This window comes from Scyliorhinus torazame, chromosome 10 (assembly GCF_047496885.1).
Source record: "Scyliorhinus torazame isolate Kashiwa2021f chromosome 10, sScyTor2.1, whole genome shotgun sequence".
NCBI classification, from domain to species: domain Eukaryota; kingdom Metazoa; phylum Chordata; class Chondrichthyes; order Carcharhiniformes; family Scyliorhinidae; genus Scyliorhinus; species Scyliorhinus torazame.
In genome coordinates, this window is record NC_092716.1 from 56,018,904 (window position 1) to 56,042,541 (window position 23,638).

Genomic DNA, 23,638 nt, shown 5'->3' on the forward strand with positions numbered 1-23,638 from the left:
TAGTTTCCATTAGAACGACAGACTGAGGATTTATCAAGGATTGAAGTTGATAGAAAGTGGATAGATTTTTTTTTAAGAAGTCTTATTCCTTTTCAAATCAAATTTAAGTCAGACACAATTGGTAGCTATGTGTGGAAAGTAGAAAGATGTTTTTTGGCGACAAGTGCCACAGCCAACTTAGATGGCCAGGTTCGGATGAAAGTTCATTGACCTTTCTCTCTCCACAAATGCTGCCAGACCTGCTGAGTATTTCACACATTTCCTGTTTTTATTTGTGCGCCAAATATTCCATTTGCCTAATCGGTGGCAAAATGTACACAAAATAATTGCAATTGCAAATGATCCCCTTTGTTGGGAAATCTACAATGAGAGGTCACAGATATAGGTTGAGAGGCGGTAGATTTAGAACTGAGATAATGAGCAACGACTTCTCGCAGAGGGTGGTGAATTTGTGGACTTGCTGACTGATTGTGGGGTGGAGTCTGAGTTTTTTAATGGTTTCAAGAGGGACATAGGTATATTTCTAATAAAGAAAATGGGTTAAAGGGCTATGGGGAACAGGTTAGGGAGGTGGATTTGAGACCAGGAGATCAGCCATGATCTGATTGAATGGCGGAGCAGACTCAAGGGGCCGAATTGCCTACTTCTGCTCTTAGTTCTCATGTTCCTATGATATATGTTGCACTGAAACTTAACCTCTGATGGAATGCTGAGATTCCATATGGCTCTGCATATCATCATTGTTGAATTTGAGCCCCTAAAATTTATCATGGTATAATACCACTAGTTTAACGGTCACCTTTTAAGAGGTTGGTCATTAACACTGGCTAATCTAATGTTGGTACAAACCTCATGTGGAACAGTAAGATAACCTCACAAGGTTATGATGTGATAATGTTTTACTGACACTAACTCGACTATGTGTTAACAATATTGATCTCTACATTAGATTGATGGACATAGCTACCTGGTGAAGGTTAGATTTAGATTCATTGTCACGTGTACCGAGGTACAGTGAAAAATATTGTTCTGCGTACAGTCAAGGCAGATCATTCAATACATGAAAAACATAGGACATACGATAAATACAATATGTAAATACATATACATGAAAGACTTAAATGTCAGTATCAATCATTGTTAATACTTAAATCAGTACAAGAAACAGGGATCATAAATGTAATTTAGGAGTTATCTGTGGAATTTCAAAAATGTACTCGCACCTGTATGTATTCGCAGGTGAACTTTCAGATGATGGGATGTTCGGAACGATTTCCCGCAGTAAGGGCAATCTCTCGTGGCTGATCCAGGAAGTCGATCTCTCAGTAAAGAAGGCTGTTGGATTCCTGCAGGCCTTCCCACTTCCTCTCCTATATCTACAATGCACACAAATTAGTACCATCATTACAACAGACGTTAGAAGTTTCTCCACTGATTTTGCTAACGCAACATAAAGTCATTCTTGTCAATAGTGCATCTTTCTGTTGCACATTGGAAGCTGACAGAATGCTGACAACTCGCATGTTTGCTTATTTTTTCACCAATTTTTTTACTTTCTCCCATCATCATCTTTTAGCAGCAGATGGCATATTTCATTTAAATGAATAATAGAAAAAACTGGAAACAGCTGCATCAGCAGCATGCCTGATTCAGTGTATTATTCAGGCTTCATACAGAGCTGCACTGGGAAGCTGTGCAGGGTACTGCTCAGCCCAAAAGTGGAAAGGAAAACAACAGTTGCTAAATGATCATATTGGAAGCTATGTTAAATGGTCTCCCCTCACCAAAACATCTCCGTGTTGTGCCGATTTAAAAAATTTTAATGTTCAGTTTGCACGTTTTAGCTCCCATTTGATCTTCTCCGACCAAAAACAAGCACAGTTCAAAGATAGCAGAACCTGCCTGAAGCCTACGTTTATGAGTCAGTGCAAACACTGCATTGATCAGTATTTTTCATAATTAGAAATAATCTAACGTGGGAGTAAGATCGTTGAGGAAAATACCCACAGTGGATAGGTGCAATAAAACAACACGAAGGGCTCTTTAAAGGACACATGAAAAGAGTAAGGAATGCTCACACATGGGAGAAGAGCTGACAGGACACTGAACTTTGTTTCTCCAGTACGATTACTTAACTTATGCCCCTAATGACTTTGATTCTTATACATCACATAGAAGATCATTCTAAATGTTTTAGCACTGGTTTTATGAAGAACTTTTTGTCCCACTGTGATTCGAATTTCCCATTCATTTATTTAAGTTGAATTCTCCCAGTGCAACCAGTCTGACTTACCTTGAAGTAATATTCTGGGTTCACTTTAACTAGGCCTGTTAATAATTGAAATACTTCTTAGGATATTTTAATGAGATATTTACCATACGTTCCCAGGAAGCAGACTATGGGCGTAATTTAACGGCCTTGTTGTGCCTGGTGCCGATCCAGGTGCACTGGTTAAATCGTGAGAAGAGGCCAATACCAGGATCCGCGCCGCACACGAATTGGATCGCGATCTAACCAGCCCGCTCCCATTGACAAGTTCCAGATCCCGCACAGAAGAAGTGAGACACCAATTGACACCAATTAAGAGCAATATCCATCTTATTAACAAGCTGGAAGCCCAACCTAATGGACTCCCGGGAACTAACCAACTCCCCAGCGAGAGGTTGTGTAGGTGCTGTTTAGCACTCTTATTTAAAAATGGAATGCTAGCGCAATGGCTGCTAAGGGGAGCTGAGGAGGTGAGTAGCCATATCCAATAGTCGGCATGCAGCCCAGGGACACGGGAACAACTGCCCCAGTGCTGGGGGGGGGGGGGGCGGCTGGGAAGGGAGCTGGGCAGCGTAGGTTGGGGGTTGCCGCTGGGTTGGGGGGTGAGGGTCTCAGATCTGTGGGGGCTACAGGCTATCCTCCAATTATGTGCATACCTATAACTGGGGCAACTACAGCTGCTGCCTGTCTGTCCTCCAAACACTTCCAGGACAGAGCCCTGTTTGTGGTAATATGCAGAAGGTCACTTTAATTCCCTTTGGCTGTGAGCAGCCTCTGGCTGCACAGCTGAAGGCTATTGTTAATAAGGAATTGACTTTGTTAGTTGTGAGAGCACTTCAGAGCTGTAGGTTGTGTTTGCTGCTTGCTCCTGCTGGTGTCTGCAATGCCTGCAGGCTGCTGTTGCTGTTTTCTTCCTTTTATGTAGCCGGAAAGAAGGACAATTTTTTCTAAGGTACCTGGATCCTGGAATATCAGGCTCTGGGGGACTTATGAGTCCAGACGGTTTGAAGCAACAGGACGCTGTGGGACCTGGTGTGTGATATTGTTCCAAATGGGCCACCTGCTAACACCATTGAAGAAATGCTTTCGCAGATTGCTGATGCTTTTCTTGCTGGTGTGGTGAGTAGCTGGACCGTCACTGTGGGTTAAACATGCTGGATGTCTAGGATGTTCAACTGCACCTTGAGCACCAGTGGAATATGTGGATGGCAGGATTTGGTTCCGCTGAGATTGGGCCTTGTGGGGGGGCCTGCACAGCTGTGGCTCCTGGATGGAGAATGGCACTGATATGTGGAACAAGTCACGCATTGATGGACAGATAATTTCTATGACATTTTGGACATGATGACACATTCTCAGGCTTGTCCTCCATTTCTGTTGAGGAATCCGAAAAGGGTGCTACTCTGTGTTGATTTTGTTTGTGTGAAAATTAGTTGATATAACTTTGTAATTGGTACCAATATGAAATGGTGGTGTTTCCTTGTTGTTTAATGGTTAATGTGATATGTGGAATGCTACATAATTGATTTTCAAATCTTTGTTAATGTTGACTGTAAATTAACAAAATATTCTCAAGTGCATTCCCGTAGGTACATGTGTCATTTCTCAGACGATGCTTTTGCCAAGCATTCCAATCAAACTGTGAGGCCTGGACACTTAGGGGTAGGTGGTGGCACAGTGTTATTGTCACTGAACCAGTAAACCAGAAACCCAGGGTAATGCTCTGGGGACCCGGGTTCGAATCCCACCACTGCAGATGGTGAAATGTGAATTCATTAAAACTCTGGAATTAAAACTCGAAAACGATGTCGATTGTCATTAAAAAAAAACATCTTCCGTATTCTGCCGCTATGTCTAGGTGTATCCCAAGGATGCACATCAGAGGAAGAGGCAGCCTGCTGCTCCTTGCGCCCCGTAGCCTTTCATGCCCTTGGCGGGTGTTGGAACTGGAGGGCCCGACCAACTTACCGGCATCACTGGCATCACTGTGCCAGTCCGTTCTGCCCCCTGACCTTGGTACCCGCCAGTATCAGGTTGGGGGGTATTCGGGTGAGGTGGAGACCACCGCGGCCTCCCTAGGATTCCTCATGGGACAGCGATGCAGGTGGGTCTGATGCCAAGGGGAACCTGTTAACTTACAATAGAGGTCATTGGTCTTTTTCCAACATTGGACAGCAGCCCACTTGTCACGCTGCCAGAACTGACGTCCACTGCCACTACGTTCCAGGCGGTATTGGTGGCCCTGTTACTGGTCCTCCAACACGCTCGGTTAACAGGGTGTCCCATCTCGCCTCCACGGCATCCAGCTGCTTGGCCAGGTCAGCATCCCCGAAGCGTGGAGCAGGTCCAGCTGATGTCATGGGAGTGAGTTCGGAGGGAGCATTTATGAGCAGTTACCCATTGTTAGTGGGGAGCTGCCAGGCACGGTTCTGGTGAATCAGCTGGCGGGGCAGCCAATTCCCCCGTGAAGCTCGTGGGGGATCATTTCCGGCACTAAGTGCAGCTAAATATGGGCCATGGTTTCATCAGCTTGGCTGTCGGGAAGCACACAGAAAGTCTCTCCCGATCTGACACTTCGAACTTTCCCGTTAAATTGCGCTCCTCATGGTCTCTGCAATCAAGATGCTGCCTTTCTTACATCGACCTTGTACCCTTAGGACTTAGGCCAGCCCTAGATTGCTGGTGCCATCTGGATCACTGCCTCACTTGACGTTGTATCAACACACCATCATCAAGGTGATATGAGGCTCCAATTGGAGCTCCTAGTCTTATTCCCAATGATAAAAGCAATGGCAAAGCAACACAAATCTTACACAATTACTGCACTAAGCTTCAGAGTTTTTAAATTTCTAGTCTATCCTAAAGGGGTCTTTGGGGAGGGGTGGGTTCAGGTGGTTATGAAGGGGTCGGGAAATCAGTCGGGGAGGGGGGTCAGATGGTCAGTGGTGGGCGGTTTGCATGGGGATGGGTGGTAATTTGTGTGCGGATCAGGGGAGTGGTTTGGGGGAGGAATGAGGAGGGTAATCAGAAAACAGTGAAGATAGTTGGGGGGTCCCATTGGGGAGTTATGGAGTATGTGTGTGGCAGGGGGTGGAGTCTGTAGGTGGTTGAGGGAGCAGTCAGGGGGTCAGTGGGATGGGGAGGGGTGGGTTGGGTGGTATTAGTACTACCAGAAATTTGAATTTATTTCCATTCTTCTAACACTTACAGGGCTTCTATTCCTGTAAGATAGTCAAGACCATCTGCGTTTGCAATTTATATCTCACTTTCAGATGGTTCCCATTGCAGGGCTGTGGCCCAACAGAAGTTTAATCTTCCCAGGCCATTGCCATGCAATTCTTATCTGGGGACCTTCTGGGGAGTGGGGGACGGGGCTGGCGTTGAGAGGGGTGGGGTGCCCGACGAATCCTTATGTGCCCTGTGTTACAACACCCTGGAGCTTGTACATTACCTGCTAATAAGTTTCATTTTTGGTCTACCCAGTTACGTAATAATATTCTCACCATAAATTATTAGAAATATCCTCTGTCTTTATTAGTCTCCTGCTGCAAAGTTAGCAAGCTTACATTTGGTTTTGTATATTTGAAACAGCAGAGGTCCAAACACTGTTCCCTGCTGGACTCATGCAAAACCTCTCATGAGTACTATTTGTTTTCTACTTTTTATCCAATTTCTTAACCATTCCTTTGTTTTACCCCAGATTATCAATGCATTTTACTTAACGGAAAGTTCTTTACCTGGGATCCCTTTGTCAAAGCGTTTCTGAAAGTCTTAATAAACTATATTGTCGGGAGTTCCACAACGTGCTTTACTGATACCATCCTCAAATAAATCAAGGAGTTCAATAAAAGAAGATTTTCTAAATCCATGCTTACTGTTTCTTATTAACAACACATCTAGGCTCTCCTCCTTCGATTAGTTTCCAATATTTTATCAGTTTGAGATGTTACATTAGTAATTCTAGTTATCTGGACCAAATGCATCCTCTTTCGTGTCAAAACACAATCAGTGATTTATTGTACCACTGTCGGCCTTCTGATTCCCATTCAGCTATTCCAGCACACGTGTTCTGCTATATGAGTAGCACTTACTTGAGCAGACCCAGGATAAAATCCAGTTTATTGATAATTAAGCAGCATTGCTTATTCTATAATTGCTCCTGGAGAATGGTGGGGAAATTGATTCAGACTGTTCCCTTAGATGTGAAAATCCCGCAAAAGTCCCCCAATTAAAGTGCCTCAGTTTGGGAAGAACTGGGTTTGATTCTGAATTCATCTGTTTGCTATAGCATAATTATTCTTCCCACTAGTTAAAAATTAGCATTGCGCCTGCAACTAACGCTACTTGAAAAATTGTGCTTTTTGCTTTTGTTGTTTTTATAACAATGGGTTTTTTTGTATGGGTTTGTGTCTGTCAATTTATTCGATGTTCAGTCTAAAGACGCTTCAATTTGATTAGTTTGGTATGTTTGGTACAAAAAGAGTTGCAAAATCACTATCGGAACATGTCACAACCATTCCTCAAAGACAGTTCAGCATCTCTGCTCAGGACTTCAATGTGAGAAGCAGAAATATCAACTCGTGCAGCAGGGGGTGCTCTTTTGAAGCCAGGAACAAGCAGCAGCACAGTCTCCTGTCATTTTGCTTATCAATAGCTCGCCATCAGATGATGTGGAAACACAGTTAATTGCTTCAACCCTTTTCAAATATGTTTTCTGCGAGAAGCATCCTTTACTTAGGTCTTGATCATGCAATTTGTTCCAACATTTTTGCAGTTGTGTTTAATTCTGTACAAATAGAAAAAGCTTGGAGACCACCCTGATTGCCCCTGGTGGAAATACTCTCAGAGTGGGAGAGAGAAATGATTATCCGGAAAAATCCCCGTGGGGAAAAGAAAGGACTTGGAGAAAGGCTGAATGAAACCTGTGAAATTGTGAGCATATTATTATTTTGATAGCTCTAAGTAATGTGCTCTTATTAGAGAATCACAAGTGGCCTCAATCATGGAATGAAGGACTCAGGTTTCTATCGGAGTTTCGCCAAATAATCAGTTTTAGTCAGCTCAGTAAAGAAATTAGGAGAAGTGAGAGACTCCCTCCAAAAGAGAAACTGTCTGAGGTAAAAGGTTTTCAAAACATGAAAAGAATTGAACAGAGGTAAAGTGTTCCCTCTAGAGCAGTTCAATGGAGTTGAAGTGCTCCCCATAGAGAAGAATTTAAATAGAAGTAAAGCGCTCACTCGAGAGATAGCATTGAGTAGAGATGACACACTGCATAGAAAAGGAGTTTGTAGAAGTAAAGTGTTGCTTCTGGTCAAGGAGTTGAGTGCAATTAAAGATTCTCTCTGGAGAAGAATTGAAAGTTGATTTCTGTTGCTCATGTGAATTTTGTGACAGTCAATTACAAAGCTAAGTTGTGGCCTGCCCATTTGGGTAGAGATCGGTGCAAGTTACAGAGACAATGAAGGGTGGCCCAGCAATTAATGAACAGAAGGACTCATTAGTTCACCATTTCCAGTACACAGTGCTACCTCTAAAATAATGCATTGTGTAATAATAATGAGTATAGATGTGGTAAATTCTTGATACTTCAATTCTGAATTATGCATTAAATTGCACAACTTCAATCTGATTTGCAAAACAAATTAGTCCTTACCCATTGAGGATGTTGCCACGCTTTGAAAAAACAAATGTACTGTATGCAATTTTACAGATATTTAACTGCCACATCCTAAATCACTGCATGTATTTAAAATCAAGGCGTGAAGGAAAATATAGCTCAATGTGCTTTTCTAGCACAGAACTTAAGAAATAGGATCTGGAGTTAGCCATTCGCCCTATCAAGCCTGCTCGGCCATTCAGTAAGGTTATGGTTGATCTTCTAACTTAACTCCACTTTCCATAGTATTCCATTATCCCTTGATTCCCTTTGTAATTAAAAATCTATGGATTTCTAATTGAAATATACTCAATGACTGAACAGCAGCCCACTGGACTAGAACGTTTCAAACATTTGCAAACCTTTTGAAGAAAGAATTTCTTCACGTTGTTATTCAGGAATAATGGGCATCATTCTCCGACCCCCCAGCGGGTTGGAGAATCGCCGGGGGCTGCCGTGAATCCCGCCCCCGCCGGTTGCCGAAGTCTCCGGCACCGGATATTCGGCGGCGGGGGCGGGAATCGGGCCGCGCCGGTTGGCGGGCCCCCCCCCCGCTGGATTCTCCGGCCCGGATGGGCCGAAGTCCTGCCGATAAATTGTCTGTCCCGCCGGCGTGGATTAAACCACCTTTTCAACGGCGGGACAAGGCGGCGTGGGCGGGCTCCGGGGCCCTGGGGGGGGGGGCCACGGGGCGATCTGACCCCGGGGGGTGCCCCCATGGTGGCCTGGCCCGCGATCGTGGCCCACCATGGCAGAGGCGGAAGAGACTCCCTCCACTGCGTCTGCGCGGGAAACTGTCAGCGGCCGCTGACGCTCCCGCGCATGCGCCGCCTGGGGATGTCATTTCCGCGCCAGCTGTCGGGGCAACAAAGGCCATTTCCGCCAGCTGGCGGGGCGGAAATTCCTCCGGCACCGGCCTAGCCCCTCAATGTTGGGGCTCGGCCCCCAAAGATGCGGAGCATTCCGCACCTTTGGGGCGGCGCGATGCCCATCTGATTGGCGCCGTTTTGGGCGCCAGTCGGCGGACATCGCGCCGTTTCGGGAGAATTTCGCCCAATATGTGGGCATCGATGGCTGGACCAGCATTTATTGCCCATCCCTAATTGCCCTTGAACTGAATGGCTGGCGAGGTCGTTTCAGAGGGCAGTCACATGTAGGCCAGATAGGGCAAGGACAGCAGATTTCCTTCTCTGAAGGACATTAGTGAAACAGATGGGGTTTTCTAATGACAATCAACAATGGTTTCATGATCATCATTTGACTTTCAATTCCAGTTTTTTAAAATTGAATTCAAATTTGAATCCAGATCCTCAGAGCATTAACCTGGGTCTCTGGATTTCTAGCCCAGTGATAATATCACTATGCCACTATCTCCCCTCAATCTTGGCCTTAAATGACAGACCGCTTATTCTTAGATGATGATCCCCAGTTCCAGATGCCCCAGCCAGTAGAAACATCCTCCCAGCACCTGCCATGTCAAGCTCTTTAAGAATTTTATATGTTTCAATATGGTCACCTCTCATTCTTCTAAACTTTAGGGAATACAGGCCTTGTCTACTCAATCACTCCTCATAAGAAAATCATCCCAGGAGTCAGTTTTTTAACATTAATTCAGGAGATATGGTTATCGCTGGAAAGGCCAGCATTTATTTCCCATCCCTAATTGTCCTTGAGACGTGGGTGGCGAGCTGCCTTCTTGACCTGCGGAAGTCCATATGGTGTTGGTACACCCACAGTGCTGTTACGGAGGAAGTCCCAGGATTTGACTCGGCAACAATAAAGGAACAGGGATATATTTTCAACAGTGTCTGGCTCAGTGGGGACCTTCCAGATTGTGGCGTTCCCATATGTCTGCTGCCCTTGTCCTTCTAGAAGGTAGTTTTTGTGGGATTGTTTTTTAAAATGTTTTTTAAAATAAATTTAGAGTACCCAATTCTTTTTTTCCAATTAAGGGGAAATCTTAATGATAGGGTGGAGAGGCAGAGGTTGGCAGGTTACATCCTTGAGGTGAACCGCCAGTACTCGCTTGTCCCAACACAAGAATTGTTGACGAGCAAGAAGAAATGACAGATGGAGTTTGGGCAGCTCTCGACGGGCAAGGCAGTGCACCAGCTGCAATGCTCGAGAGAGGGGCAGTTTATGAATAAAGGGAGAAGACCAGTGGCCTGTTACAGGACCAGCTGAGGCGGCATGCTGCCTCCTGGGAGATAATATAGGTGAAGGACTCAAGTGGCAGGTTGGTCTCCACCCCAGGGAAGGTCAATGAGGCTTTTGAGGCCTTTTGCCGCAGACTTTATACGTCGGAATCCCCAGAGGATTGGTAGCCCATGGCAACATTTTTGGATGGCTTGTCTATCCCAGTGGTAGAGTGAGAGAAGAGAGGAGTTGGAGTCCCCATTGAGCCCGGAGGAAACCATGAAATACATTGGTTTAATGCAGTCGGGTAAGGCTCCGGGCCCGGACGGATTCCTGACAGAACTTTACAAGAAATTTGCGAGGCAGCAGATCCTATTGCGGTTCAATATGTTTAATGTTCATTGTCCCGGGGGTATTGCCGGTTATATCGGTGCAGGTATGGATCTTCTTGATTTTGAAAAAGGAAAAGGATATTCAACGTAGCGCTAATCTGTTGCCGAAACCTTTGGCAATATGCTTGGAGCTCTGCCTTCCGTAGGTGATTTCGGAGGAACAGACTGGTTTGTTAAGGGCAGCAGCTTTCAGCCAACATATGGCGACTACTTAATATTATTTGGGCCCCCTCTCATGTCCCTGAGCCCAAGGTGATTATTTCAATGGACACTGAAAAGGTGTTTGTTAGAGTGGAGTGAGGATATCAGTTCCAGATCATTGGAAGGTTTGGGCCTATATTTTTAACTTGGATCCGTCTTTTATACAGAGCTCCCACTGCGAGTGTTTGTATGAATGCCCGGGGCTCAGAATACTTCCAGTTAAATAAAAGTAAGAGTCAGGTTTGCCCATGATCCCCCCTATTATTTGCCGTAACAATTGAGCCTCTAGCAATAGCATTGAGGTCATCAAGGAAGTGGAGGGGAATAGAGAGGGGAGGGAGGGAGCATAGGGTGTCCTAGTATGCAGATGATCTGCTGTTGTATGTAATAGATCCTCTCTCCAATGTCGAGAGATAATAAAGCTACTTAGGAGTTTTGTCTCCTTCTTGGGATATAAGCCAGGAAGGATGCTGATCTGGGGATGTTGCCTTTTCGCTTGGCCAGAACTAGCTTTCGTTATCTGGAAATCTGGGTGACCCATGATTGGGCCTCGCTACATAAATGTAAGTCTGACTTGAAGAAGTGGGCACAGTACGAAGTCTTACAACACCAGGTTAAAGTCCAACAGGTTTGTTTCGATGTCACTAGCTTTCGGAGCGCTGCTCCTTCCTCAGGTGAATGAAGAGGTCTGTTCCAGAAACACATATATAGACAAATTCAAAGATGCCAAACAATGCTAGGAATGCGAGCATTAGCAGGTGATTAAATCTTTACAGATCCAGAGATGGGGTAACCCCAGGTTAAAGAGGTGTGAATTGTACCAAGCCAGGACAGTTGGTAGGATTTCGCAGGCCAGATGGTGGGGGATGAATGTAATGCGACATGAATCCCAGGTCCCGGTTGAGGCCGCACTCATGTATGCGGAACTTGGCGATAAGTTTCTGCTCGGCGATTCTGCGTTGTCGCGGGTCCTTCATCAATGATATGTTGAAGGCTGTGAAGAAGATGACGTAGTTTCTCCGCTCCGGGGAAGACAAATATGGGACACAACCGACAGAATACCCTTCGTCGTCCAGTACTTCCCCGGAGCGGAGAAACTACGTCACCTTCTTCACAGCCTTCAACACGTCATTGATGACGATGAACATCTTGCCAAGGTCATCCCCACACCCCCACTACTTGCCTTCAAACAACCGCGCAACCTCAAACGAACCATTGTTTGCAGCAAACTACCCAGTCTTCAGAACAGTGACCACGACACCACACAACCCTGTCATGGCAATCTCTGCAAGATGTGCCAGATCATCGACATGGATACCACTATTACACGTGAGAACACCACCCACCAGGTACGCGGTACATACTCGTGCGACTCGGCCAACGTTGTCTACCTCATACGCTGCAGGAAAGGATGTCCCGAAGCGTGGTACATTGGCGAGACCATGCAGACGCTGCGACAACGAATGAACGGACATCGCGAACAATCACCAGGCAGGAATGTTCCCTTCCAGTCGGGGAACACTTCAGCAGTCAAGGGCATTCAGCCTCTGATCTCCGGGTAAGCGTTCTCCAAGGCGGCCTTCAGGACCCGCGACAACGCAGAATCGCCGAGCAGAAACTTATAGCCAAGTTCCGCACACATGAGTGCGGCCTCAACCGGGACCTGGGATTCATGTCGCATTACATTCATCCCCCACCATCTGGCCTGCGAAATCCTACCAACTGTCCTGGCTTGGTACAATTCACACCTCTTTAACCTGGGGTTACCCCATCTCTGGATCTGTAAAGATTTAATCACCTGCTAATGCTCGCATTCCTAGCATTGTTTGGCATCTTTGAATTTGTCTATATATGTGTTTCTGGAACAGACCTCTTCATTCACCTGAGGAAGGAGCAGCGCTCCGAAAGCTAGTGACATCGAAACAAACCTGTTGGACTTTAACCTGGTGTTGTAAGACTTCGTACTGTGCTCACCCCAGTCCAACGCCGGCATCTCCACATCTTGAAGAAGTGGGACAACCTCCACTCTGTCCTTGACGGGCAGGGTTCAGTCTGTAAAAATGAATGTCCTTCCGAGGCTTTTGTTTCAGTGTCTCCCAGATTTCCTTCCCATGTCTTTCTTTGTGAAGGTGAATAAATTAATTTCTTCCTTCACTTGGTCGGGCGGGACTCCACGGATTCGTCGGGCGTTTCTGCAGAGGGAGAGGCAGTTGAAGGGCCAGGCGCTACCCAAATTTGTTATTTTACTATTGGGCTAAGAAAATTGAGAAAGTGCGGGGGTGGCTTAATGATCCTGATTCCGTATGGGGGCAGATGGAGGCAGCACTTCTAGAAGTACAAGTTTGAGGGCCTTGGTTATGGCTCCGCTCCCGTTTTCCCTGCAAGGTTTACTTCAAGCCCTGTGGTGGTGGCCACTCTGCCGCTATGGAGACAGTTCAGGCAACATTTTCAACTGAGCATCATGACAATGTTAGCCCTACTATGCAGAAATCATCACTTCGTTCTGGCAGTTTTGGGTTCGTTATTCAGGTCATGAGGGCAAGAGGGACTGGAGAGGTTTGGGGACATATTTATGGAAGGGAGGTTCACCGGGTATAGAAGATTGGTTGGGTAAATTCCAACTTCTGAGGTTTAATCTATTTACGTGTTTTCAGGTGGGTGACATTTTGCTCAAGGAGATACATCCTTTCCCTTGGCACCCTCGCCCTCTGTTAGACAAGGTCTTTTCGCTGGCTGAGTTGGGGGAGGGGAAGATATCAAATATTTATGGTCGGATTTTGTCAAAGGAGCAAGTTCCATTGGATAAGGTATAAAGGAAGTGGGAGAGGGAGCTGGGTCAGGGTTTTGATGTGGAGGTGTGCGGTGTGGAGTGAGGCTGTTCACAGGGTCAACTCCACCTCCTCATATGCCAGGTTCAGCTTGATTCAGTTCAAGGTGATGCAGAGGGCACATCTGACCAGGGCACGGATGAGTGTTTTTTTCCAGGAGTGCAAGATAAGTAAAAGCGCTGTTCTTTGGGGCTTGCGAATATTTTGGGGGTCTCGGAATTGCCGTAACTGAAGACGGGGGTGAAGGCAGATGATCTTGCCTTCACCTCGTTAATAGCCGGAGGTAAGTTGTGCATGGATGGAGAACTCCACTTCCGCCAAGTGATTCGTCCTGGTTGAGTGACCTTATGGAAGGTCAGGTACATCCTGAGAGGGTCAGCAGAAGGGTTCTACTCGAGGTGGCAGCAATTCATTTTCTATTTCAGGGAGTTGGTCACCGTCAGTTGTTTTGGAGGGTGGGGGGGGTTGTGGTTGGGGGGGGGTGTTGTCTGGCTACGGTTCTGGGACAGTTGTCTGGTTACAGTTTCTTTCCTTTTCAGGCGGTGTGGGGGGTCGGGTGGGGGGGGGGGGGGGTGGGGGGGGGGGGGATAAGTTAGGGATTGTGTTTTTTGTGTTTCTACCGTGTTATATTAAAAATTCTCTCATTAAAAATATATAAAATAAGCTTTTGGAGAATCCAAAGCTATATTTGTAATATTTGCTGTGGTGATTTTCTTCAACGTTTTATTTGATTTCTCATTTAAACCTAAATGTATTTTTTTTATCTTTGAATGCATCTTTAAAAAGAAATCACTTCCACGATTGCAATTTTCTGAAACCTGGGGTGAATTTTCCAGCTCCCAGCCGCATGTTCCTCGGCAACACGCCGTTGCCGGCAAAGGGATTCTCCGTTCCCTCCATCGGCCAATGGGATTTCCCATCGTGGCCACTCCACACGGCCAGGAAATCCACGGGCGGGGCTGTGCTGCCGATGGAAAAGAAAATCCCGCCGGCGGAGAATTCACCTCCTGATTTGCGGGATGTGCATTTTACTTTAACTTTGTGCTAAAGCAAGACTTAAATATGGAATAGGACATAAATTCAGCACTTTCCTCAAGTCTTAATTGTTCATGTGAGTTCCTGTTGGTAAAAACTATCCAATGAGATTCTGAGGAAATGTTGATGGAACAGGAACATCGACATGAATCTTGCCGCAAATCGCTTTACGTTACTTCAGAAAATGGCAGGCTGAAATTTCCAGCTTATGTACCTTTTTGAGTTTTACTGCTTAAAACATTACAAAGTTCAGAAGCGATGTTAAAACATTGTGCAATATTAGGAATATTGGCTTCGAAATATGGGAACAAATTAAGGGTTAAAAGCCTGGGGGTTATATTGTGTTTGGCTGCAATGGTCATGTTTTTAGAAAGGATTTTGTTGTTTCTGATAAATCACAGGTGAATTTGACCAGAATATGGATTGACTGGGGGAATCATAGAATTTACAGTGCAGAAGGAGGCCATTCGGCCCATCGGGTCTGCACCGGCTCCTGGAAAGAGCACCCCACCCAAGGTCAACACCTCCACCCTATCCCCATAACCCAGTAACCCCACCCAATACTAAGGGCAATTTTGGACACTAAGGGCAATTTATCATGGCCAATCCACCTAACCTGCACATCTTTGGACTGTGGGAGGAAACCGGAGCACCCGGAGGAAACCCACGCACACACGGGGAGGATGTGCAGACTCCGCACAGACAGTGACCCAAGCCGGAATCGAATCTGGGACGCTGGAGCTGTGAAGCAATTGTGCTATCCACAATGCGACCGTGTTGCCCCCAAGATCCTTGGGGAGAATGTGTTTTGCAGCTTGGGGAGATCAGGTGATTATTGGGTGGAGCTCAGAAAGGCAGAGAGGCAGTGAGCTTGGAGAAGTTTTGAGAGAGAGAGGAGCTGAGTTCTGATTTGTCTGACTCGGAATCCATATTTATTTCCAAGCAGGATAGTTAAAGGAGAGTCATAATATTTTAAAGCAGAGCAGTCCTGTCTGATGACAAGGAAGAGGCTGAAACAATTTAGTTGAATCAGCTATTTGAAGATATTCAGCCAGAGTCTGAAGATCATAGATCATAGATCAGTGGATCCAACTGGAGCCAAATCTGTTTTATAAAGCAAGCATTACTCTATTCCCTGCTAATTTTAAGATGGATTAAGAGCTGCATGATTATTTTCTTGTTGTTTAAGGGAAATTTTACACTGTGTGTTAAGGAGTAATTGTAAGCTGTTTTTTTGGGGTGTGAAGTTAAAAGTTTAACAGTGTATTCATAATAAAGTTTTGTTTTAGAAATACCCAAACCCTATTTTTTAATGCAATTACTCCTGGAGCAAATCATTCTCTCCGCACAATCTTAAAACATTGGGGTTTCGGTCCTGTATCCTAGCCACTGTTGGGGTCTGGTCTGGAATCGTCTTACAAAACTAAACAGAATAAATATATTATGTTGCTAACACTGCTGTCCTTCCCTTATTGCCCATGCCATGTTGTAAGTTTATGAGGCAGTGCGTACAGTACCAACAGCCTGTGGGCTACTGCCTCAGCTGAAGAATTGCAAATTTGGTTCATCCGATGCTGAAATAGGCAATATGTCATAGACAATGTACAAAACACTGAAAAAAAACAAATCTAAGATAGACCTGTGTTTATATAATCTTTTCTCACACTCCTATTTTTGAACATGACTTGCACCATTTTGGTGCCTTGTAATATTTTTCAGTGCACATTACACATAATCAATCGACAGTCACAGCAATAACACTACTCCTTTGTTTTATTTCTGGAAGAATAAAAGGTGCCATCTAAAACAGCCAGCAGTTTCTTCTCATCTATTAGCTGGCAAAAATAAATTTCCCTGATGAACAGGGAGATGGGTCACGTCTTTATCTCCTGCCAGCTGGCAGATCCAGGCTTTTAATATGGCTGTTCCAATTATTGTAAATGTCATTTTGTACCTTATAACTACAAATATTGACAGTTTATTGCACAATGCATGTTTGTCAGATGAAGGTCACATCATACACAATGCACTATCTTTTCTTAAAGTACATCTGACTGAAAGCAAAAAGACACAATGTTTAAATGCATTGTGTGGCATTTTATCATCAATTTTAATCCTTTAAAAAAAAAATAACAGAGTGCATCTTTCACATTTAAGCTATTGGATGGATCAATGTTAAAACTCGTGATTCTTGCTTTCACAATCACATTATTGTCAGCAGAATCTGGAACACAGAGCAGAAGCAAATTAAAATGCACCCAGGTGGAAGTCGCAACTGGTATTTTTTTATGCAAAGACTCAAATGGACAATATCAATGTAAATTACGTGATGAAGAATAAATCTCTAACTATCCCCTGTTATTTTTAAATATATTGCGAGTCCTTTATGTGGCACAACAGTAAAATCACTGGGGTGATCTGAAAAAGAAAAAGCACAATGTCACTGAGTTCTTTCCAAATAAGTACCTTTTTTGTTTTAAAAAACCTTCTTCTTAATCAAAGCTGATCTTATGAGAGCTTCACCTTTGCGCTGCATAAATTGGTACAGAGGGCAAATTGATCTTAAGTAGCATTTTTATTGAGTTTCATAATCTATTAAAAAAAAAGTGTGGTAAATTTTCAAAAGCTATGTTGTTTTACTTGATTGATAATGGTCAGTCAGTGTTCCGACAGCCCCTGGGTTTAATAATATTCCAGTTGCTGTAAATTTCCTGCACATTGCTGCAGTCTCCTCCTTCAATTGTGTATTCATTTCTTCAGCTCTGGAATTGAATCCTTGGAATTTTTACATTTTTGCCAATTGTCAAAAGATCATTTTCATGACTGACCTTTTCTCTGGTAAGTAAGCCTTTTTTTTCCATGTTGATATAAATTCTAAATCCTGTCTATAATGAGGAAAGAAGACTCAGATATGCAACATCTTGCTCAGCCATATATCAATGTGTTTTGAAGCTTCCAATACACTAATTTGGAGGTGCAGATCAAACAGGTGGACAGTTGTGCTATATGTCTGACAGGGTCAGCATCATATCCCCATGGAATTCAACTCACTGTAAGGTGTAACAGTGTTATATTCTCCATATCTTCCATCTTTAACATAATCCACAGAGTCACAATGCCACGCTATTGTTTTCCTATTAATTGTGTAAAAATGCAATGCTCTCCTCAGCCTGCCCAATTTACCATGTAACAATGTTATACCCGCCTCATCCTACACAATCCATTGTGTAGCAATGTCGGGCAGCACGGTAGCACAAGTGGATAGCACTGTGGCTTCACAGCGCCAGGGTCCCAGGTTCGATTCCCCGCTGGGTCACTCTCTGTGCAGGGTCTGCACGTTTTCCCCCTGTCTGCTTGAGTTTCCTCTGGGTGCTCCGGTTTCCTCCCACAGTCCAAAGACATGCAGATTAGGTGGATTGACCATGATAAATTGCCCTTAATAACCAAAAAGATTATGAGGGTTATTGGGCTACGGGGATAGGGTGGAAGTGAGGGCTTAAGTGGGTCGTTGGAGACTCGATGGGCTAAATGGCCTCATTCTGCACTGTATGTTCTATGTTCTAATGCTATACTCCCCCTATGGTACACAATCCATAGTATGACAATATTATACTCGCCACATCGTACATAAATACAGTGTGACAGTGTTATACTCTCTTCACTCTACGCAATCCATAGTGACAACGTTATATGCTCCTCATTCTACACAATCCATAGTGAAGCAATGCTATACTCCCCAATCATACACAATCCACAGTGTGACAACAATATACTGTTGTCAACAACACAATCCACAGAATAACAATGCTATTTCTCCACAATCTAAAAATCTCTACGTTCTCCTAATCTGCCCCAATCCATTGCAAAACAATGCAATACTCTCCACATCTTAAACAATCCATAGTGTTGCAAAACTATATTCTCCTTTTCCTGTATCATAATCCAGTGTAGCAATGCCAAGCTCTCCTTATCCTACACAATACTAAAATTAACAATACCAAACTGATTTTTATGTATTACATGTAATACATATATACTGTCTGTATCTTACATAATCCATACTGTAAAAGTGTTATACTCTTCTTATCCTACACAATCCATAATGCAAGAAGGCCATATCCCACTTACATCACAATTCATTGTGTAACTATGCTGTAGTCTCCTTATCCTATACCATAATCCATAGAGTAACAATGCTACACTCTGAATTCTAAACAACCCATAATATAACAATGCTATACTCTACACTTCCTATAAAATCCATTGGGCAAACATGTTCTACTCTCCTTATCCTACACAATCCATAGTGTAAGAATGTTATATCTGTCTTATCCTGCATCACAGGCCACATGCTATCTACTCTGCATCCTACACCTCAGTACATAGTGTCGCATTGCTATGCTGTCTGTATCTTTACAATCTGTAGTGTAATAAAGCTATACTCTCCTCATTCTACACACAATCTATATTGTATACTCTGTAATTGAAGGCAACTCAGTACTGCATCTTTATGCCCCAATTCAGAATTGCCTGCTCTTCAATATAAAAAAAGAATCTTTTGTATAATCAGAAATAGAGGAATTGATGATCATGCTGTCCTGCACTCCCTCCCTCCCAAGTTAAATGTTTGCACCCCAACTTGAAGTTCAATAAATATATTTGAATTTCACAAACTGTGCCTTCAGTAGATTTAACTACATGAGGATTCATCTCCAAGGGTCAGAATATTCTGCATCATTTAGATTACAATAATGCTATATCAGCATTGTCCATCCATCAGCCATGATAAATGTTAACTCCATTTTATTATTGAAGAAAGGACTCCGTTTATTTGCCTTCTTCCTTTCTAACCCACATCAGCAAATTACATTCTTGGCACTCATGCACACTAATATGCAAATAGTGAGACTTTGTTGAAATAATTAGGTGCCTATTTGTGTGTCTTCACAAATCACTATCACCATTAAAGTGTTTTAGATTTGTACTCCGTCATTTCCCAGACAGTAAGCAGCTCATAATAAAAGCAGGAAGCGCTGGAAACACTCAGTAGCTCAGGCAGCATCTATGGAGACAGAAACATTAGAATTTCAGGTTGATGATGACCATTCATTAACCTGAACTATTAACTCTGTTCCTCACTTCACGAGGCTGCCTAAACTACTAAGTGTCTTTCGCCATTTTCTGTTCTTATTTGAGATTTCCAGCATCCGTAGTATTTCCTTTTGTTTTAGTAAGCTACTTGGATTGTGTGAGGCAAACAGAAAGTGGCTGATATTAGGTGGACTGTACAGGGCAGAAATGCTGAGGTGCCTGTGCAACAGTAACAGGAGAAGAAAAAAACACCATTGATGATTCCACAGTTGAATGTAATTTACACTTCTTACTGAATGGCTACATGAACAACAAAGGTGATGATGTGTTTCGGACCGTCATCGCCCCCTAACTCCAGGTCCATGATTCCGATAGACGAAGAATAAAATTGATAACTTCTAAAAGTTTAACATTTTTTTTTAAAGAATCAATAGATCTTTTGGAAAATCAACATCGAAGAACATTAATTACTTTATATTAGGGAAAAACAAAAGGTTATTGTAACATTACCAATTTAAGTGCAGGTTCAAAGCAGTGACAACAATGTAGATGGAAGGATCTACAGAGAAATGCACTCTGCTTATCAAAACTAGTGGCTTCATAAAATGAAATCAATCAGAAGATTAGCAGGCCCGAGAATCATAGAATAGGGAGCGCTTACAATAACTAGTGAATGGACACACGATATACTGAGCAGCTTTGCTCATTAGATTCTCCAACAAAGTCAGGAATGCAATTTAAATTAGCAAAGCTCGAGGCTTTCACAGGGAGCATGATCCATTGAAGGCTGCCCTGGTCTGTGTGACCAGTTCTACAACTTATGCTCCCAGAATGAGTCCTTGCATTCTCAAAGTGAACCACTCACAAACTGACCATGTACTGGAGGTCAACATCCTATGTTTAAGGGATGGGGTTCTGCAATATTAAATGCCACTGCAATAACTTTTCACATAACTTTGAAAGTGTTTTACTGTGGATTTAACGATGCACAAAGATGCTGAATGGTAAAATAGGAACAGCCAATTTAAAGAGAATTTTAATCAACTTATGTTTCCTTTTACTCTTATGAAGCACCAAGAATCAGAGAATGGCTACAGCACAGAAGATCATTCAGGCGATCATGCCTGTTCTGGCTATCTGAAGAGCAACCCAGCTACTCCATTCCCCCATTAGCTTAGCTGCTTCACAGCTCCAGGGTCCCAGGTTAGATTCCCAGCTTGGGTCACTGTCTGTGCGGAGTCTGCACGTTCCTCCCGTGTCTGCATGAGTTTTCTCCGGGTGCTCCGGTTTCCTCCCACAGCCCAAAGATGTGCAAGTTAGGTGGATTGGCCATGATAAATTTCCCTAAGTGTCCAAAAAAAGGTTGGGTGGTTACAGGGTTACAGGATAGGGTGGATGCATGGGCTTAAGTGGTGTGCCCTTTCCAAGGGCAGGTGAAGACTCGATGGGCCGAATGACCCCCTTCTGCACTGTAAATTTTATGATCTCTATGATCTTTTCCCTGTAGTCCTGCAAATTGTATGGTGACCCAATTCCCTTTTGAAAGCCATGATTCAAGCTGCCCCACCACAGTCTCAGGCAATGTGTTCCAGATCCTAACCACTCACTGCATTAAAATAGTTTTCCTCATGTCATCTCTGTTTCTATTTGCCATTCAACTTAAATTGCTGTCCTCAGGTTCTCAATCCGTCGGGGGACAGTTTCTCTCTATCTAACCTGTCCATCCCCATCATGATTTGGAACATCTCTATCTAACAGCTCAAAAGCTGCGCTTCTCTAAGAAAAACAGTCCTACCTTCTACAAGTTCATCTCTTCTTCATCTTCTTCAGGAGAACAGAGGAAACACTTCAAGGACACCCTTGAAGCCTCCTTGAAAAAGTGCAATATTTGCACAGACATCTCGGAATCCCCGGCCCAAGATGGTCTGAAGCATTTGGGAAGGAATTAAACACCTCGAGTTTCAGCACCGAAAGCAAGCTGAAACCATGTGTCAACAGTGAAACAAGCACGTGACAACCTGAGCACACCACCCACCTTCTTCTCGAACCACTGTCTGCCCCACCTGTGACAGACAGCAGGTCATGCACTGGACTCCCCAATCACCTGAGAACTCAATTTTAGTGTGGAAGTAAGTCACCCTCAGCTCACAAGGACTGCCTAAGAGAAGCAGAATTCTCAAGTCTTTTCTGCACCCTCTTTTAAAGCCATCAACATCCTCCCTGTCTGTGTGGAGTTTGCATCTTCTCCCCGTGTGTGCGTGAGTTTCCTCCCAGTGCTCCGGTTTCCTCCCACAGTCCAAAGATATGAAGGTTAGGTCGGTTTACGGGGTTAGGGCAGGGGTTTGGGCCTAGGCATGGTGCTCTTTCAGAGGGTCAATGAATTATCAATGGGCCAAATGGTCTCCTTCTGCACAGTTGGGATTCTATGGATTCCTACATAAAGCTGTCCAGAATTGGACACAACACTCCAGTTGAGGCCAAACCAATGTTTTATAAAGATTCACTTAAGCTCCTTGTTTTTGCACTCTGCCTCCATTTCTAAAGCCCAGGACCCTGCATTAACCTCTTTCTAATCCTGCCAGGCCACCATTAATGGTTTAAGTGATGCGACCATCAATTCACTCGAAGACACGTGGAGAAGTAAACCGTGGGTTTAATCAGCCTAGAACTGAGCCTGCCTGCGACAGGTACACCACTGAAGGCGGCCCCGCAGGTCAGCAGCTCTTATACTTCCTGTAAAGGGGGTGGGCCCATGAGCAGAGCCCGTACATGCCCCAACATATCCCCTGTGGGTGAAGCCACACAATGGCCCATAGGCAGAGCCCACAGGGTTAATAACATAACACAGTGAGTGCACTGGTGAATTTTCAGTAATTATACATTCACTACATTCACCCCCCTTTTAAAAATGAATTCCGGTGGGGGTGACGGGCTCATAGATTCAGTCGGTCTGGTGCCCGGATCGTACGTTGCGACCGCTAAAGCACTGGTGTTGCAGCCGCTTCGGGTGGCTGTGGAAGTGGGTCCGGAGCCGGCACAGGCGTGGTTTCTGGGAGCGGCTCTTCCGGAGCTTCATTCCTGTGGACCGGTGCGGCGGGTGGGAGGGAGCGCGGGAACCATAAAGGGGTGGGGGCGCTGAACATGGGAGGTTGGACGGGACATAGTGTGGGGGATGCAGTAGTGGGAGTGGTGTTGGAGCCTGCGGGCGCCAGGTCCCTGAGGGAGACGGTATCTTGCCGGCCATCGGGGTGTTCGACGTACGCATTGTGTGGGTTGGAGTGCAGGAGCTGGACCCTCTCTCCAGGCGGTCGGTCTTATGGCTCCGAACATGTTTTCGGAGGAGGACTGGACCTGGTATCATCAGCCAGGGCGGAAGCGAGGCCCCTGAGGTAGCTCCCCTCGGGAAAACAAACAAGTGGTCATGAGGAGTCTGGTTTGTGGCCGTGCAAATGAGGGACCTAATAGAGTGGAGCGCATCGGGGAGGACCTCCTGCCAGTGAGAAACTGGGAGATTCCTGGACCGCAGGGTCAGTAGGACGGTCTTCCAGACCGTCGCGTTCTCCCTCTCCACCTGCCCGTTTCCCCTGGGGTTATAACTGGTAGTCCTGCTCGAGGCGATGCCCTTACTGGGCAGGTACTGACGCAGTTCAGCGCTCATGAACGACGAGTCCCTGTCGCTGTGGACATAACTGGGGAAACCAAACAGGGTGAAGACACTATGCAGGGCTTTAATGACAGTGGGGGTGGTCATATCAGGGCAGGGGATGGCAAACGGGAAGCGGGAGAACTCATCTATGATGTTAAGGAAGTACGTGTTGCGGTTATTAGAGGGGAGGGGCCCTTTGAAATCGCTACTGAGGCGTTCAAAGGGCCGGGATGCCTTTACCAGGTGAGCATTATCCGGTCGACAGAAGTGCGGTTTACACTCCGCACAGATTTGGCAGTCTCTGGTTATAGCTCTGACCTCCTCGGTGGAGTAGGGCAGGTTGCGGGCCTTAATGTAATGGGCAAGCCGAGTGACCCCCGGGTG

At 44.8% G+C, this 23,638-nt stretch overlaps 1 protein-coding gene across 9 annotated transcripts in view; it reads right to left on the reverse strand.

Annotated features, from left to right (window-relative positions):
• Nucleotides 1–23,638, reverse strand: part of znf536 (zinc finger protein 536) — a 783,894-nt gene that overhangs the window by 288,109 nt on the left and 472,147 nt on the right. For all 9 annotated transcript variants that reach the window (XM_072518138.1, XM_072518143.1, XM_072518141.1 and 6 more), the window contains one exon: nt 1,224–1,376. In XM_072518138.1, coding sequence (XP_072374239.1) covers nt 1,224–1,376 — 153 coding nt within the window. The remainder of the gene's footprint in view (nt 1–1,223; nt 1,377–23,638) is intronic.